The 17,396-nt window shown below is 67.5% G+C and overlaps 1 protein-coding gene across 1 annotated transcript; it reads left to right on the top strand.

The window, feature by feature from the left end:
• The first annotated feature begins 419 nt into the window (after window positions 1-419).
• DCAF11 (DDB1 and CUL4 associated factor 11) lies at window positions 420-11,296 on the top strand. The gene is made up of 15 exons (XM_087735001.1): window positions 420-432; window positions 526-715; window positions 1,685-1,788; window positions 2,220-2,344; window positions 3,070-3,134; window positions 3,243-3,343; window positions 3,454-3,600; window positions 4,529-4,583; window positions 4,905-5,031; window positions 5,794-5,979; window positions 7,284-7,437; window positions 8,276-8,428; window positions 9,207-9,313; window positions 10,717-10,846; window positions 11,130-11,296. Exons 1-15 carry the CDS (start codon window positions 420-422, stop codon window positions 11,294-11,296), a joined length of 1,824 nt encoding a protein of 607 aa, XP_087591127.1.
• Window positions 11,297-17,396: the final 6,100 nt, after the last annotated feature.

Raw genomic sequence — 17,396 nt, 5'->3', positions numbered from 1 at the left:
CAGCCAATCAGCAGGCGCCCGCCACCCCCCACCGCTCTCACCAGCCAATCAGAGACGCCGTTTATTGCCCCTCCCCCAGCGGCAGGCGCCACGTCCAATCAGTGCTCGCCCCGCCCCTCCCCCCCCCCGCGGGGCCCCGCCCCTTCCGGCGCGCGGCGGACGTAAACAAGCGGCCGCCGGGAGGGGGAGGGGGGGGGCGCAGCGCCGCCGCGCGCCGCTCCTGATTGGCCAGCGCCGGGCAGGGGGGTAAGGAGGGGGCTCCGGATTGGTGGGGGCTGGGGAGGGGGGGGGGGGGGGTCGCGTCGCTCCTCGGCCTCTGATTGGCTGGAGCGCGGCGGGGCGGGGGACAGGGGGGTCCCGGGCCCGTTGCCATGGGGACGGGGGGTGGGGTGGGGGGGAGGGGTCCCCAGCCCGTTGCTATGGCTACGGGGGGTGGGGGGGGGGGGGGGGGGCGTCCCAGGGCGGTTGCCATGGCAACAGGGGGCTCCCTGACGCCTCCCCCCCCCCCCCCCCCCCCCCCCGCAGGTGTGGGGGGGGGATGGGCTCCCACAGCAGCAGCGCGGGGGAGGGGCGGGGGGAGGGGGAGGGGGCGCCCCCCGCCCCGGGGGGGCCCCGAGGAGGAGGAGGAGGAGGAGGAGGAGGAGGAGGAGGAGGAGGAGGGGGAGGGGGAGGAAGACGTCGACCTGGCCCAGGTCCTGGCCTTCCTCCTGCGCAGGTAACGGGGGCCGGCGGGGGCGGGGCGGGGGGGGGGCGGGGCTATAGGGGGCCCTATAGGGGGTGGGGCTATGGGGGGGAGGGGCCCCCCTATGGGGCTGGGGGGGCTGGGGGTTTTGGAGGGGCTCTATAGGGTCTGGGGGGTCTATAGGGGTGCCTATAGGGGGTGGGGGGCCCTGGGGGGGGGTCCCCTATGGGGAACTGGGGGGCCCTATAAGGGATGGGGGGGGGCTATGGGGGGGCCCTATAGGGGATTGGGGGGGCCCTATGGGGGATTGGGGGTTCCTATAGGGCTTTGGGGGGCCCTATAGGGGAGGGGGGCCCTATAGGGGATGGGGGGGCCTATAGGGGTTTGGGGGCCCTATAGGAGATTGGGGGGTCCTATAGAGGAGGGGGGGCCCTATGGGGGATTGGGGGGCCCTATAGGGGATGGGGGCCCTATAGGGGATGGGGGTCCCTATAGGGGTTTGGGGGGTCCTATAGGAGATTGGGGGCCCTATAGAGGAGGGGGGGCCCTATGGGGGATTGGGGGGCCCTATAGGGGATGGGGGCCCTATGGGGGATGGGGGGTCCCTATAGGGGTTTGGGGGGTCCTATAGGAGATTGGGGGGCCTTATGGGGGATTGGGGGGCCCTATAGGGGAGGGGGGGCCCTATAGGGGATTGGGGGGCCCTATGGGGGATGGGGGGCCTTATGGGGGATTGGGGGGCCCTATAGGGGAGGGGGGGCCTATAGGGGGTTGGGGGGGGCCCTATGGGGGTTTGGGGGGGCCCTATAGGGGAGGGGGGACCCTATAGGGGAGGGGGGGCCCTATAGGGGGCGACGGGGGGTCCCTTGGGGGGGCTGTGGGGCGCCCTGTGGGGCCAGGGGCCCCTCTAGGGGGGAGGGGGGGGGTTTTAGGGTGTGGCCGCCCCTCCCCCAACCCCAAGGGCGCCCCCTGCTGTTCCCCTCCCCCCCCTCCCCCCCCCAGGAACCAATCGGGGCCGGCGCGGGGGGGGAGGGGCCGGGGGGCCCCCCCCGATTCGGATGAGGAACCTTGGGATGGGGGAGGGGGGGGCCCGGGCCCCCCCCCCGGTAGGGTGGGGGAGGGGGGCCGGGGAGGCGGGGCACCTTTGGGTGGGGGAGGGGCATCTTGGGTGGGGGAGGGGCATCGGGGGAGGGAGGGGCATTTGGGAGGGGGAGGGGCACCTTTGGGTGGGGGAGGGGCATCGGGGAGGGGCACCTTTGGGTGGGGGAGGGGCACCTTTGGGTGGGGGAGGGGCATCGGGGAGGGGCATCTTTGGGTGGGGGAGGGGCATCTTGGGTGGGGGAGCAGCACCTTTGGGGGAGGGGCATCTGGGAGGGGGAGGGGCATCTTGTGTGGGGGAGGGGCACCTTTGGGTGGGGGAGGGGGACCCCTTTTTGGGGGGAAACGGGGGGGATTTGGGGGTCCCAGCTGCCGGGGGGGGGGAGGGGGTGGGTTGGCCCCTCCCCCACTGACCATGTGACCCCCCCCCCCCGCCAAGCCCCGCCCCCTCCGGACACGCGGGTCCTGGACAGCCACGAGTTGCGGTCGCAGCTGGAATGGGTGGGGGGGCGGGGGGCGGGGCCCTGCCCCACCGAGGAGAATTTGCCCCGCCTCCTGCGGCAGGTGTGGGGCAGGCGTGGGGCTGGGGGGCCGCTATGGGGCTGGAGGAGGTGTCTATGGGGCCAGGGGGCCGCTATGGGGCTGGGGAGGTCGCTATGGGTCCGGGAGGGCTCCTATGGGGCTGGGGGCCCCCTATGGGGCTGGGGGGGTCCCTATGGGGCTGGGGGGCTCCTATGGGGCCAGGGGGCCGCTATGGGGCTGGGGTGTTGCTATGGGTCCGGGAGGGCTCCTATGGGTCCGGGAGGGCTCCTATGGGGCCGGGGGGTCCCTATGGGGCTGGGGGGTTGCTATGGGGCTGGGGGGACCCCTATGGGGCCAGGGGGCCGCTATGGGTCCGGGAGGGCTCCTATGGGGCTGGGGTGTTGCTATGGGTCCGGGAGGGCTCCTATGGGTCCGGGAGGGCTCCTATGGGGCCAGGGGGTCCCTATGGGGCTGGGGGGCTCCTATGGGGCCAGGGGGTCCCTATGGGGCTGGGGGGCTCCTATGGGGCCAGGGGGTCCCTATGGGGCTGGGGGGTTGCTATGGGGCTGGGGTGCCGCTATGGGTCCGGGAGGGCCCCTATGGGGCCGAGGGGTCCCTATGGGGCTGGGGGGACCCTTATGGGGCCAGGGGGCCGCTATGGGTCCGGGAGGGCCCCTATGGGGCCGAGGGGTCCCTATGGGGCGGGGGGGGGCCCCCTATGGGTCCCGACCCCCGCGGGTCCCCTCTCCCCCCCCCCCCCCCCCCAGCGCGAGTGGGGCCGGTGCCGCCACGGCAGCTTCTCCCCGGGCGAAAAAACCCGCCTGGGCTCCCAGTAAGTACCAGTAACCTTCCTGGGAGCTACCGGCGGGGGGGGGGGGGGGCGGGAAAACTCTAGGGGGCTCAGCCCCTCCTACTTTGCTGTCTCCGCCCCCTTCCCCAGTTTCCTGCCCAATCACGTCGCCTTCACCGACGCCTACCCCCAGAAAGCCTTCTGCGGCGTCTTCTCCGACGACGGCTCCCTCTTCGCCTCCGCCTGCCAAGGTGCGCGCTATGGGGCACGGCCCCCCCCCCCCCATATCTATGGGGCTGGGGGTTGGGGGGGAGGGGATGCGGATTCACCCCTCCCCCTCCCCCCCCCCCCCCCCCCACAGACCAGACCCTGCGGCTCTACGAGTGCCGGGGGGAGGGGCTGCGCCTCTTCCGCGCCTCCCGCGCCCGCGACGTCGGCTGGAGCATCCTCGACCTCGTCTTCACCCCCGACGCCGCCCAGTGCCTCTATTGCAGCTGGTCCGACTACAGTGAGTGGGGGGGAGGGGCGTGGCCTGGACCCGGGGGAGGGGCGTGGTCAGACCCCCTGCGGGGCGTGGTCACGCTATTGGGGTGGAGCCTGAGGGGGTGGGGGCAGGGCATAGCCCCTCCATTGCCTCTATTCTGCAGCATTTAGGTATGGGGAGGGGTCCTGGGGGCGTGGCCAGGCCCTGGGGGGCGTGGTCACGCTATTGGGGTGGAGCCTGAGGGGGTGGGGGCAGGGCATAGCCCCTCCATTGCCTCTATTCTGCAGCATTTAGGTAGGGAGAGGGGTCCTGGGGGCGTGGCCAGGCCCTGGGGGGCGTGGCAATACCCTTGGGGGCGTGTCCCTACCGTAGGAGTGGAGCCTGAGGGAGTGGGGGCGGAGCATAGCCCCTCCGTTGCCCCTATTCTGCAGCATTTAGGTAGGGAGAGGGGTCCTGGGGGCGTGGCCAGGCCCTGGGGGGCGTGGCAATACCCTTGGGGGCGTGTCCCTACCGTAGGAGTGGAGCCTGAGGGAGTGGGGGCGGAGCATAGCCCCTCCGTTGCCCCTATTCTGCATCGCTTAGGTATAGGGCGGGGTCCTGGGGGGCGTGGCCAGGCCCTGGGGGGCGTGGTCACGCAATTGGGGTGGAGCCTAAGGGGGTGGGGGCAGAGCATAGCGCCTCCGTTGCCCCTATTCTGTGGCATTTAGGCATAGGGAGGGGGCCAGGGGGTGTGGCTTAAGGGCTGGGGGCGTGTCCAGGCCCTGGGGGCGTGGCAATACCCTTGGGGGCGTGGTCACGCCGTAGGGGTGGAGCCTAAGGGGTTCGGGCAGAGCCTGTGCCCCTCCCAGCGCCTCTATTGGGCATCATTTAGGTATAGGGAAGGGGCCGGGGGCGTGGCCGAGAAAAGGAGGGCGTGGTCTAACGATGCCCCTCCCCTTCCGGCCCCGCCCAGTCCACGTCTATGACATCTACGGGGACGGGGACAACCACACCGCCCTCGACCTGCGGTAGGGGGTGGGGCCGGGGGTGGGCGGGGCTGTGGGGCGGGGCTATGGGGCAGGGTGGGGGTCATGGGGGGGTCTATGGGGTCATGGGCGGGTCTATGGGGCGGGGTGGGCGGGGCTAATGGGCTCAAGGAGTCATGGGCGGGGCTATGGGACAGGGAGGCGGGGCTATGAGCAGGGTGGGCGGGGCTATGGGGCTCAGGGGGTCATGGGCGGGGCTATGAGTTGGGTTGGGCGGGGCAATGGGGCTCAGGGGGTCATGGGCGGGGCGATGGGGCGGGGCGATGGGGCGGGGTCACTGATTCCCCTCCCCCCCCCCCCCAGGCCGGAAGAGCGTCGCTTCGCCGTCTTCTCATTGGCCGTGGGGCCGGACGGGCGGGAGGTGGTGGGCGGGGCCAACGACGGCTGCCTCTACCTCTACGACCGGGAGGTCCAACGGCGCGTCCTACGGGTCAGCCCCGCCCACCCCGGGGGGCGTGGCCTGGGGCGGGGGCGGGCCTATGGGGGCGGGGGGGGCGGGGTTAAGGTCAACCTGTGGGGGTCAAGGTCAACCTATGGGGGTCAAGGGCACCCGAGAGAGGTCAAGGTCACACTGGGGGGGGTCAAGGTCACCCTATGGAGGTCGAGGCCAACCTATAGAGGTCAAGGTCACCCTCTAGAGGTCAAGGTCACCCTATAGAGGTCAAGGTCACCCTCTAGAGGTCAAGGCCACCCTGTAAAGGTCAAGGTCAACCTATGGGGCTCAAGGTCACCCTATAGAGGTCAAGGCCACCCTATAGAGGTCAAGGTCAACCTATGCGGGGTCAAGGTCACCCTATGGAGGTAAAGGTCACCCTATAGAGGTCAAGGTCACCCTATAGAGGTCAAGGCCACCCTATAGAGATCAAGGTCAAGCTATCGGGGGTCAAGGGCGCCCTATAGAGGTCAAGGTCACCCTATAGAGGTCAAGGCCATTCTATGGGGGTCAAGGTCACCCTATAGAGGTCAAGGCCACCCTATAGAGGTCAAGGTCACCCTATGGGGCTCAAGGCCACCCTATAGAGGTCAAGGTCAACCTATGGGGCTCAAGGTCGCCCTGTAGAGGTCAAGGTCACCCTATGGGGTCAAGGTCACCCCATGGGTGCCAAGGTCACCCTATGGGTCCGAGCACCCCCCCCCCCGTGCCCCGGCGTGACCTTGACCTTGACCTTGACCTTGCCCCCCCCCCCCCCAGGTGGAGGCCCACGAGGACGACGTCAACGCGGTGGCGCTGGGGGAGGGGGCGGGGCAGCTGCTGCTGTCGGGGGGCGACGACGGCGTCTGCCGCGCCTGGGACCGCCGGTGCCTGGGGGAGGGGCGGCCCCGCCCCGTCAGCCTGCTGGCCGGCCACCGCGACGGCATCACCTTCCTGCACCCCAGGGTGGGGCGCTGGGGGGCACTGGGAGGGGACTGGGGGGCACTGGGAGAGCCTGGGAGGGGACTGGAGGGCGCTGGGGGGGACTGGGAGGGGGCTGGGAGGGGATATGGGGCACTGGGGAGGGACTGGGAGGGGACTGGGAGGCACTGGGGGGCACTGGGAGGGACTGGGAGGGACTGGGGGGCACTGGGAGGGGACTGGGAGGGGACTGGGGGGGACTGGGAGGGACTGGGAGGGGGGGGGGAGGGGATGTGGGGCACGGGGGAGGGACTGGGAGGGGACTGGGAGGCACTGGGGGGCACTGGGAGGGACTGGGAGGGACTGAGGGGCACTGGGAGGGACTAGGAGGCACTGGGGGCACTGGGAGGGGACTGGGGGGCACTGGGAGGGGACTGGGAGGGGACTGGGGGGGACTGGGAGGGACTGGGAGGGGACTAGGAGGCACTGGGGGGCACTGGGAGGGACTGGGAGGGACTGGGGGTCACTGGGAGGGGACTGGGGGGCACTGGGAGGGCACTGGGAGGGACTGGGGGCACTGGGAGGGGACTGGGGGGGACTGGGAGGGGACTGGGGGACTGGGAGGGGACTGGGAGGGACTGGGCGGCACTGGGAGGGGACTGAGGGGCACTGGATGGGACTGGGGGGCACTGGGAGGGGACTGGAGGGCACTGGGAGGGGTTGGGGGGTACTGGGGGGACTGGGAGGGGCGGGGGGGCTATGGGGCACTAGGGAGGGACTGGGAGGGGCTGGGGGGCACTGGGAGGGGACTGGGAGGGGTTGGGAGGGGCTATGGGGCACTGGGGAGGGACTGGGAGGGACTGGGATGGACATAGGGTCAACTGGGAGCAACTGGGAGCCACTGGGATGGACGTAGGGTCAACTGGGATGAACTGGGATGGACGTAGGGTCAACTGGGAGCCACTGGGATGGATGCAGGGTCAACTGGGATCAACTGGGATGGATGTAGGGTCAACTGGGATGGACGCAGGGTCAACTGGGAGCCACTGGGATGGACGCAGGGTCAACTGGGATCAACTGGGATGGACGTAGGGTCAACTGGGATGGACGTAGGGTCAACTGGGATGAACTGGGATGGACGTAGGGTCAACTGGGGTCAACTGGGATGAACTGGGATGGACGTAGGGTCAACTGGGATGAACTGGGATGGACGCAGGGTCAACTGGGAAGGCCCTGAGGTCGACCGGGCTGGGGTCACGGCGGGCCGGGTGGAACTGGGCTGCTCTCCGGAAGCCCCGGCGCCGCCGGGGGCGTGGCCTCAGGCCCCGCCCCTTGCCCTTTGCCCCCAGGGGGACGGGCGCTACCTGGTGACCAACTCCAAGGACCAGACGGCCAAGCTCTGGGACCTGCGGCGCCCGGCGGGGGCGGGGGGGCTGGCGGCTGCGCGCCGCGCCGTCGCCCGCCAGAGCTGGGACTATCGCTGGCAGCGGGCGCCGCGGCGCGGTGAGGGGGCGGGGCCTCGGGGGGGGAGGGCGGGGTCAGGGCGGGGGGGGGTTATGGGGGGGTGGGGGTTGGGGAAGGGGGTGGGGGTTGGGGAAGGGGTGGGGGTCTAAGGAAAGGGGCGGGGCTATGGGGATGGGGGGTGGGGCTTGGGGAGGGCGTGGGGCTATGGGGAAGGGGGTGGGGGTTGGGGAAGGGGTGGGGGTCTAAGGAAAGGGGCGGGGCTATGGGGAAGGGGGTGGGGCTTGGGGAAGGGGGTGGGGGTCTAAGGAAAGGGGCGTGGCTATGGGGAAGGGGGTGGGGGTTGGGGAAGGGGTGGGGGTCTAAGGAAAGGGGCGGGGCTATGGGGAAGGGGGTGGGGCTTGGGGAAGGGGTGGGGCTATGGGGAAGGGGGTGGGGGTTGGGGAAGGGGTGGGGGTCTAAGGAAAGGGGCGGGGCTTGGGGAAGGGGTGGGGAAGGGGGGTGGGGCTTGGGGAAGGGCGTGGGGCTATGGGGAAGGGGGTGGGGCTTGGGGAAGGGGTGGGGCTATGGGGAAGGGGGTGGGGCTTGGGGAAGGGGTGGGGTTCTAAGGAAAGGGGCGGGGCTATGGGGAGGGGGTGGGGGCTGGGGAAGGGGTGGGGTTCTAAGGAAAGGGGCGGGGCTATGGGGAGGGGGTGGGGCTTGGGGAAGGGGGTGCGGCTTGGGGAGGGCGTGGGGCTATGGGGAAGGGGAGGGGCTTGAGGAACGGGGTGTGTCCGTGGGGACGGGGGTGGGGTCTGGGGGGAAGGGGTCGCCCCCCCGCGGTCGCCACGGTGACGGTGGGCGTGTCCTCCCTCCCCCCCCTCCCCCCCCCCAATCGCAGCCACGGTGACGTCACCGCTGCCCGGCGACAGCTCATTGGTCACCTTCCGGGGCCACGCGGTGCTGCGCTCCCTCCTCCGCGCCCGCCTCTCCCCGCCCCGCGGGGGCGGCGGCCTCTTCCTGGGGGCGGGGTGCGCCTCGGGAGCCCTGATAGGTCAGGGGGCGGGGCCTGGGGCTGGGGGCGGGGCCTGGGGGCGGGAGGGGCCTGGGGAGGGAGCGGCCTGGGGGGGCGGGGGTGTGGTCTGGGGAGGGGGGGGTCGGGGGCGTGGGGGGCGCGGCATGCGACGAGGGGGCGTGGCTAGAGACGTGAGGGCGTGGCTGTGGGCGTGGCGTGTGGTTAGGGGTGTAGCTGGAGGGTGGGGGGCGGGGTTGGGGGCGTGATGTGTGGTTGGGGGTGTGGCTGGAGGGTGGGGGCGTGGCTGGGGGCGTGTTTGGGTTGGGGGCGTGGTTGGGGAGTGGTTGGGGGCGTGGCTAGAGACGTGAGGGCGCGGTTGTGGGCGTGGCGTGTGGTTGGGGGCGTGGCTGCAGGGTGGGGGTGTGGTTGGGGACGTGACGTGTGGTTGAGGGCGTGGCTGGAGGGTGGGGGGCGTGGTTGGGGGCGTGGTTGGGGGTTGGGGTGTGGTTGGGGGCGTGGTTGGGGGCGTGGCTAGAGATGTGAGGGCGTGGTGGTGGGCGTGGCGTGTGGATGGGGCACGGTTGGGGGCGTGGCTGGAGAGATGGGGCGTGATTTGGGGGTGGGGGCATGGTTGTGGGCGTGGCCTGCGGTCGGGGGGGTGTGGTCGGTGGGGCCGTTGCTTGAAAGGGGGGCGTGGCTACGGGCGTGGGGGCGAGGCCGTGTGTGGAGGCGGGGCTTGGGGGCTGGGTTTTCGGCGGTGGGCGTGGCTTGAGGGGGCGTGTGGGCGTGGCCTGAGCCCCCCCCCCCCCCCCGGCAGTGTACGAGGTGCTGACTGGGCGGGCGGTGCGGCGGCTGACCAATCACGGGGCCTGCGTGCGCGACGTCAGCTGGCACCCCCACGGCGGGAGGCTGGCCAGCGCCTCGGTGGGCGGGGCTTGGGGCGGGGCGGGGCCTGGGGGGGCGGGGCGGGGCCGAGGGGGGGTCGCTATGGGGCTGGGGGTGTTGCTGTGGGGCCGGCGGGTCCCTATGGGTCCCTATGGGGCTGGGGGGTCCCTATGGGGCTGGGGGGGTCCCTATGGGGCCAGGGGGGTCCCTATGGGTCCCTATGGGGCCGGGGGTTCCCTATGGGGCTGGGGGGTCCCTATGGGGCCAGGGGGGTCCCTATGGGTCCCTATGGGGCCGGGGGTTCCCTATGGGGCTGGGGGGTCCCTATGGGGCCAGGGGGGTCCCTATGGGGCTGGGAGGTCTCTATGGGGCCAGGGGGGTCTCTATGGGGCCGGGGGGTCCCTATGGGTCCCTATGGGGCTGGGGGTTCCCTATGGGGCTGGGGGGGTCCCTATGGGGCCGGGGGGTCCCTATGGGTCCCTATGGGGCCGGGGGTTCCCTATGGGGCTGGGGGGTCCCTATGGGGCCGGGGGGTCCCTATGGGTCCCTATGGGGCTGGGGGTTCCCTATGGGGCTGGGGGTTCCCTATGGGTCCAGGGGGTCCCTATGGGGCTGGGGGGTCTCTATGGGTCCCTATGGGGCTGGGGGTTCCCTATGGGGCTGGGGGGTCCCTATGGGTCCCTATGGGGCCGGGGGTTCCCTATGGGGCTGGGGGGTCCCTATGGGGCCAGGGGGGTCCCTATGGGGCTGGGAGGTCTCTATGGGGCTGGGGGGTCCCTATGGGGCCGGGGGGTCCCTATGGGTCCCTATGGGGCCGGGGGTTCCCTATGGGGCTGGGGGGTCCCTATGGGGCCGGGGGGTCCCTATGGGTCCCTATGGGGCTGGGGGTTCCCTATGGGGCTGGGGGTTCCCTATGGGTCCAGGGGGGTCCCTATGGGGCTGGGGGGTCTCTATGGGTCCCTATGGGGCTGGGGGTTCCCTATGGGGCTGGGGGGGTCCCTATGGGTCCCTATGGGGCCGGGGGTTCCCTATGGGGCTGGGGGTCCCTATGGGGCCAGGGGGTCCCTATGGGGCTGGGAGGTCTCTATGGGGCTGGGAGGTCTCTATGGGGCCGGGGGGTCCCTATGGGTCCCTATGGGGCTGGGGGTTCCCTATGGGGCTGGGGGGTCCCTATGGGGCCGGGGGGTCCCTATGGGTCCCTATGGGGCCGGGGGTTCCCTATGGGGCTGGGGGGGTCCCTATGGGGCCGGGGGGTCCCTATGGGTCCCTATGGGGCCGGGGGTTCCCTATGGGGCTGGGGGGTCTCTATGGGGCCGGGGGGTCCCTATGGGTCCCTATGGGGCTGGGGGTTCCCTATGGGGCCGGGGGGGGGTCCCTATGGGGCCGGACGCCGCTATGGGGCCGCCTGACCCCTCCCCCCCCCCCCCTCCCCTCCCCCGCAGTGGGACGGCAGCGTCTGCCTCTGGGATTACCGGGAGCCGCAGGAGGAGGATGGGGGAGGGGAGGCGGGGGGGGCCCCCCTCCCCCCGCCCCCGGGGCCGGAGCCCCCCGGCGTCTCCGCCGCTGCCCCCAGTAAACCGAGGCCCACAAGTGCCGCCCCGGGGCTGTTTTTGGGGGGGGGGGGGGGGGGGAGAGGCCTCCTCCCTGCCCCACAGCTCCCAGCCCCACATCTGCCGTGTCCGTCCGTCCGTCCGCGTCCCCCCTCATTCCCCCCCCCCCCCCAACGTCCTCTCCGTGTCCTTGTGTCCGTCCCCCACCCCCCCCCCCCCCCCACCCCCCACCCCGGACCAGGCCGCCCATCCCAGCAGGCCGTGGGGCGGCCGCTGTGGGGCGGCCATGGGGTGGTGTGGGGCAGCCGTCCAGGCCCTCAGCCGTGGGGCGGCCGCCGTCCTGGCCTCGCCGGCCTTTCCCCGGGCCCACGCCTTGACCTTGGCCGTACTTGTGGGGCTGGGACCCCTCCTGAGGGCCCGGGCCGACCCCCACAGCCTGCTGGCCTCGCCCCACAACCTGCTGGAGGCGTGAGTGGGGCTGGGGGGCAGCTGGGGGGCAGCTGTGGGGCTGGGGGGGGTTGTGGGGCTGGGGGGGATCTATGGGGCTGGGGGGCAGCTGTGGGGCTGGGGGGTTGTGGGGCTGGGGGGATCTGTGGGGCTGGGGGGGTTGTGGGGCTGGGGGAGATCTATGGGGCTGGGGGGAGCTGTGGGGCTGGGGAGGAGCTGTGGGGCTGGGGGGGATCTATGGGGCTGGGGGGGAGCTGTGGGGCTGGGGGAATCTATGGGGCTGGGGGGAGCTGTGGGGCTGGGGGAATCTATGGGGCTGGGGGGAGCTGTGGGGCTGGGGGAATCTATGGGGCTGGGGGGGCTGTGGGGCTGTGGGCGAGCTGTGGGGCTGGGGGGAGCTGTGGGGCTGGGGGGTTTGTGGGGCTGGGGGGCTGTGGGGCTGGGGGGGAGCTGTGGGGCTGGGGGGAGCTGTGGGGCTGGGGGAATCTATGGGGCTGGGGGGAGCTGTGGGGCTGGGGGGAGCTGTGGGGCTGGGGGGATCTACGGGGCTGGGGGGCAGCTGTGGGGCTGGGGGGGTTGTGGGGCTGGGGGGATCTATGGGGCTGGGGGCGAGCTGTGGGGCTGGGGGAATCTATGGGGCTGGGGGGAGCTGTGGGGCTGGGGGGGATCTATGGGGCTGGGGGGAGCTGTGGGGCTGGGGAGGAGCTGTGGGGCGGGGGGATCTATGGGGCTGGGGGGGCTGTGGGGCTGGGGGGATCTATGGGGCTGGGGGGAGCTGTGGGGCTGGGGGAATCTATGGGGCTGGGGGGAGCTGTGGGGCTGGGGGTGGCTGTGGGGCTGGGGAGGAGCTGTGGGGCTGGGGGGATCTATGGGGCTGGGGGGGCTGTGGGGCTGGGGGGGATCTATGGGGCTGGGGGGAGCTGTGGGGCTGGGGGGGATCTATGGGGCTGGGGGGGAGCTGTGGGGCTGGGGGCGGTTGTGGGGCTGGGGGGATCTATGGGGCTGGGGGGAGCTGTGGGGCTGGGGGAATCTATGGGGCTGGGGGGGCTGTGGGGCAGCTGTGGGGCTGGGGGTGGTTGTGGGGCTGGGGGAATCTATGGGGCTGGGGGGAGCTGTGGGGCTGGGGGTGGTTGTGGGGCTGGGAGGGTTATGGGGCTGGGGGAATCTATGGGGCTGGGGCAATCTATGGGGCTGGGGGTGGCTATGGGGCTGGGAGGGTTATGGGGCTGGGGCATGGTTATAGGGCTGGGGGGTGGCTGTGGGGCTGGGGGGGTTGCGGGGCTGGGGGAATCTATGGGGCTGGGGGGAGCTGTGGGGCTGGGGGCTTATGGGGCTGGGGATGGTTGTGGGGCTGGGGGGGGATGGGGGTGGCTATGGGGCAGGCACCCGCCCTGCCCCACACCCCTCCCTCCCCGCCCCCCCCCCCTCCCCCCCCGGCGCCTGGTGGCCTCGGCCGGCGGTTGGACCACCTTGCTGCTGGCCGCCCTCTCGGTGGCCTCCTGGCCCCTGGCCCGGCCGGGGGGCGGCGCCCTTCTCCGCGCCGTGGGGCGTTGGCTGGTGGGCGTGGCCCTGGCTCGCTCCGCCCCCCGCTTCTTCGCCGCCGTGGAAGCCGCCACCGGGCGTTGCAGCAGGCCGGCGGCCGGGGGGCTCCTCCTCCTGCCCCACGGCGACCCACGGAGCTGCCGGGCCGAGGGGCACCGGTGGGAGGGGTTCGGGGCCTCCCCCCAGGCCTTCGCCTTGGTTCATTGCGGCTTGGGATTGGCCGAAGAAGCCGGGGCCTTGGGGCGGATCCTCTACCTGCCCGGGAGGAGGAGAAGGGGGCGGGAAGGAGCTCGGCGGAGGGGGTGGAGCCGAGAAGGAGCTCAGCGAATGGGCTGGAAGGGGGAAGGAGCTCAATGGTTGGGGGGGGAGGGCCGTGGAGGAGCTCCACCAATGGGGTGGGGCCGCGGAGAACGTCAACCAACGGGGTGGGGCCATGGAGAACCTCAACGGATGGGGTGGGGCCATGAAGGAACCGGCCATCCAGGGTGGGGGAGCCATGGAGGAGGTCAGCCAATGGGGTGGGGCCACGGAGGAGGTCAGCCAATGGGGTGGGGCCACGGAGGAGGCCAGCCAATGGGGTGGGGCCATGAGGACCCTCAAGGGCCGAGGTGGGGCCATGAGGAACCTCAACGGATGGGGTGGGAGAGCCACGGAGGAGCTCAGCCAATGGGGTGGGAGAGCCACGGAGGAGCTCAGCCAATGGGGTGGGGCCACGGAGGAGCTCAGCCAATGGGGTGGGGCCACGAGGGACCCGGCTGGGAGAGCCCCGAAGGCCCTTGGCGCCCTGGGTGGGCGACCTCCGAAGGTCCCGGCCGGGGGGGGTGGGAGGTCCCCGCCCCCGGGAGGACCCAGGCGATTTGGCGTTGGGTGTTACGAGGCCTCTCATTGGTCTTCGGGGAGAGCCCGGCCGCTGGGCGGCCCCAGGGCTCCAGGTGGCCGCCGTCCTGGTCCAGGTGGCCACCGTCCCCCATGAGGTCACCACCGTCCATGGAGCCGCCGCCACCCATGAGGTCATCGTCCCCCATGAGGTCATCACCGTCCATGGAGCCACCATCCCCCATGAGGTCATCGTCCCCCATGAGGTCACCACCGTCCATGGAGCCGCCGCCACCCATGAGGTCATCATCCCCCATGAGGTCACCACCGTCCATGGAGCCACCATCCCCCATGAGGTCACCGTCCCCCATGAGGTCATCGTCCCCCATGAGGTCACCATCCCCCATGAGGTCATCGTCCCCCGTGAGGTCACCGTCCCCCATGAGGTCACCGTCCCCCGCTGGAACCCACCCCCCTCAGTGGTCCCAACCCGGGTGGAAGGAGGATGACGACGGCCTGGAGGAAGGCGCCCGGCGCCCCGGCACCGCCCTCTCCCTCCTCTTCCTCCTCAACGTGGCCTTGGTGGTGGCCTGGCAGATCCTATTGGCCGTCACCTTGGCCTACCGCCACGATTGGCCGCGCAACGCCGCCGGTGCCGCCTTGGGTTGGGCCGCTTGGGTCATCACCTATCGCTTCTGGTATCGCTACCCGTGGTCTCCTGGGCCACCGGGGTTGGGACTTCCAGCGCCTTGAAGGTGGCCGGGAGGGGACCCAGGCGGCGGGGGAGGTTCTAGACCTCCAGGAGAACCCCAAAGTCCAGGAGAACCCCAAAGTCCAGGAGAACCCCAAATCCAGGAGAACCTCAAGTGGCCAGAAGGTCCATGCGTCCATGGGGGGAGGGGTCATGATGGGGTCTGGGGGGGGGGGGGGACCCAGGCGGCGGGGGAGGTTCTAGACCTCCAGGAGAACCCCAAAGTCCAGGAGAACCCAAGAATCCAGGAGAACCCCAAAGTCCAGGAGAACCTCAAGTGTCCTGGAGAACCTCAAGTGGCCAGAAGGTCCATGCGTCCATGGGGGGAGGGGTCATGATGGGGTTTGGGGGCGGGGCCCAGGCGGTGGGGGAGGTTCTAGACCTCCAGGAGAACCCCAAAGTCCAGGAGAACCCAAGAATCCAGGAGAACCCAAAATCCAGGAGAACCCCAAATCCAGGAGAACCTCAAGTGGCCAGAAGGTCCATGCGTCCATGGGGGGAGGGGTCATGATGGGGTTTGGGGGCGGGGCCCAGGCGGCGGGGGAGGTTCTAGACCTCCAGGAGAACCTCAAGTGTCCTCCAGGAACCTCAAGAACCTCCAGGAGGCGCCATTTTGGGGCAAATCGGGCTGGAAACGGGGTTTCCCCTCCCCCTTTTTTTGGGGTGATTTGAAGTCATTGAAGTCCCGGCCAATCAGGGGAAGGCAAAGGGGAGGTCCCGGCGCTGAGGGCGGTGGCCAATCAGGTGAGAGATGTAGGGGGGGGGGGGCGGGCTGAGGAGGGTGGGCGACCCCGTTGACCTCCCCCCCCCCGGCCGATTTTGGGGTCAAATCCGCCCGTTGGGGGTCAAATTGGGGCGAAAACCGCAAGTTTTGGGGCCGCGCTCGAGCGGCGGCGCGGAACGGGGCGGAAAGGGGGGGGGGGTCGCGTAAAAATAGCGCGAGAACCGGCCGTTTCGGGGCGAAAAGCGGCAAATCGGGGATTTTCGCCCCAAAATCGGGGATTTTTAATAGGTGGAAACGGCGATTTTTTGGAAAAGAGGCGATTTTTGCCCCGAAACGAGGATTTTTGAGCCTGGAAACGAAGGGGTTTGGAGGGGAAAGCGAAGCTTTTTTGGGTGCAAAAGCGACAGTTTGGGGGGGCCGCGAAAATCAAGATTTTTTTGGAGCGCGAAATTCCAGATTTTGGCGCGCGAAATTCCAGGTTTTGGCGCGCGAAATTCCAGGTTTTGGCGCGCGAAATTCCAGGTTTTGGCGCGCGAAATTCCAGAGTTTTGAACGCAAACCCCAAGATTTCGGGGGTGAAAAAGCGAAGATTTTTGGAGCGCAAAAATCGCGGGTTTTTTTGGGGCAGAAAAGTGCAGATTTTGGAGCGCGAAATTGAAGATTTTTTTTGCCTGCAAAAGCCAGGATTTTGGGGACGGAAAAATCAAGATTTTTTGAGCGCAAAATTCCAGATTTTTTGGAGCAGCAAAGTGAAGATTTTTGAGCCCAGATTTCAGGATTTTGGAGCCGGAAAATAAAGGTTTTTGGGTGCAAAAGTCAAGATTTTGGGGGCACAAAAGCCAAGACTTTCTTTTTCTGGACCAAAATTTAAAGATTTTGGGGGCGAAAATGCGAGGATTTGGGGGTAAAAAAGTCACAATTTGTGAATTCTGGTCGGATTTCTCCAAAAAAGGCAAGTTTTTGCGGTGACAAGGGGAGATTTTGTGCTGAATTTCGAGATTTTGGGCAAAAATCATGAAAAAAAGGGAGTTTGGGGTGGAAATGTTTTTTTTTTGTGCGGGAAAACGCCGGATTTGGGGGAAAAAAGGGATTTTTGGGGGGTTAAAATGATGATAAAGGAAGAAACCGTGGGGGTTTTTCCCCATAAAATGTGTGGGTTTGCTGTAAAATGTGTATTTTTGCCGTAAAATTTGTATTTTTGCTGTAAAAAATGTGCATTTTTGCTGTAAAATGCGTATTTTTGCCGTAAAAATGTCTATTTTTGCCGTAAAATGCGTGGATTTGGGGCTAAAATGTGTGGTTTGGCCATAAAATGCTTCTTTTCGTGCCGTAAAATGCTCTTTTTTTTGCACCTAAACCGCTTCTTTTGCCTGAAAATGGGGGATTTTCCCCCATAAAATGGGGGGGGGAAGGGCTGTGAAAATGAGGATTTTTTTGGCCGTAAAATGAGGATTTTTTTGGCCGTAAAATGAGGATTTTTTTTGCTATAAAATGAGGGGTTTTGCCTTAAAACGAGGATTTTTTTGGCCGTAAAATGAGGAATTTTTTTGCTATAAAATGAGGGGGTTTGCCTTAAAATGAGGCCTTTTTTGTTCATAAAATCAGGGTGTTTTTTTTGTCTTAAAACGAGGGCTTTTTTACCGTAAAAATCAGGTTTTTTAACCTGAAAATGGTTTTTTTCTTTTGCCTTAAAATGAGGGGTTTTAACCATAAAATTACGGGTTTTTACCATAAAATGGGGGTGTTTTTTTGCCGTAAAACGCTCCTTTTCCTGCCATAAAATCCTTCTTTTGCCCTTTTTTTTTGGCCAGAAAATGAGGGATTTTTTACCTTAAAACGAGGGGGTTTTTTTGGCCAGAAAATGAGGGATTTTCCCCATAAAAAGGGTTTATTTCGCCATAAAATAAGGTGGTTTTTTTCCCCTATAAAATGTGGGACTTTTACTGCCTTAAAATGGGGGGGAGGTGTCATAAAATGCTTTTTTTGCCCCCCCAAATCCTTTTTTTTGCCCCCCAAATGCTTCTTTTACCCATGTTTGGGGCTTTTTTTCCCATAAAATGAGGGGGTTTTGCCATAAAATTGGGTGGTTTTTTGCCATAAATTGAATTTTTTCCATAAAATAAGAGGTTTTTTTTTCCCTTAAATGACCTTTTTTTTTCCCCCCCTAAAATCAGTTTTTTTGGCCATAAAACGAAGGGGTTTTTTAACCTTAAAATAAGGTTTTTTTAACCATAAAATGAGGGGTTTTTTACCTTAAAATGAGGGCTTTTTTTGCCGCAAAATGACTTTTTT

This window comes from Nipponia nippon, unplaced genomic scaffold, assembly GCF_047370975.1.
Source record: "Nipponia nippon isolate SJK-2023a ecotype South Korea unplaced genomic scaffold, ASM4737097v1 scaffold_51, whole genome shotgun sequence".
In the NCBI taxonomy this organism is placed as follows: domain Eukaryota; kingdom Metazoa; phylum Chordata; class Aves; order Pelecaniformes; family Threskiornithidae; genus Nipponia; species Nipponia nippon.
This window is presented reverse-complemented; position numbering and strand designations above follow the sequence as displayed.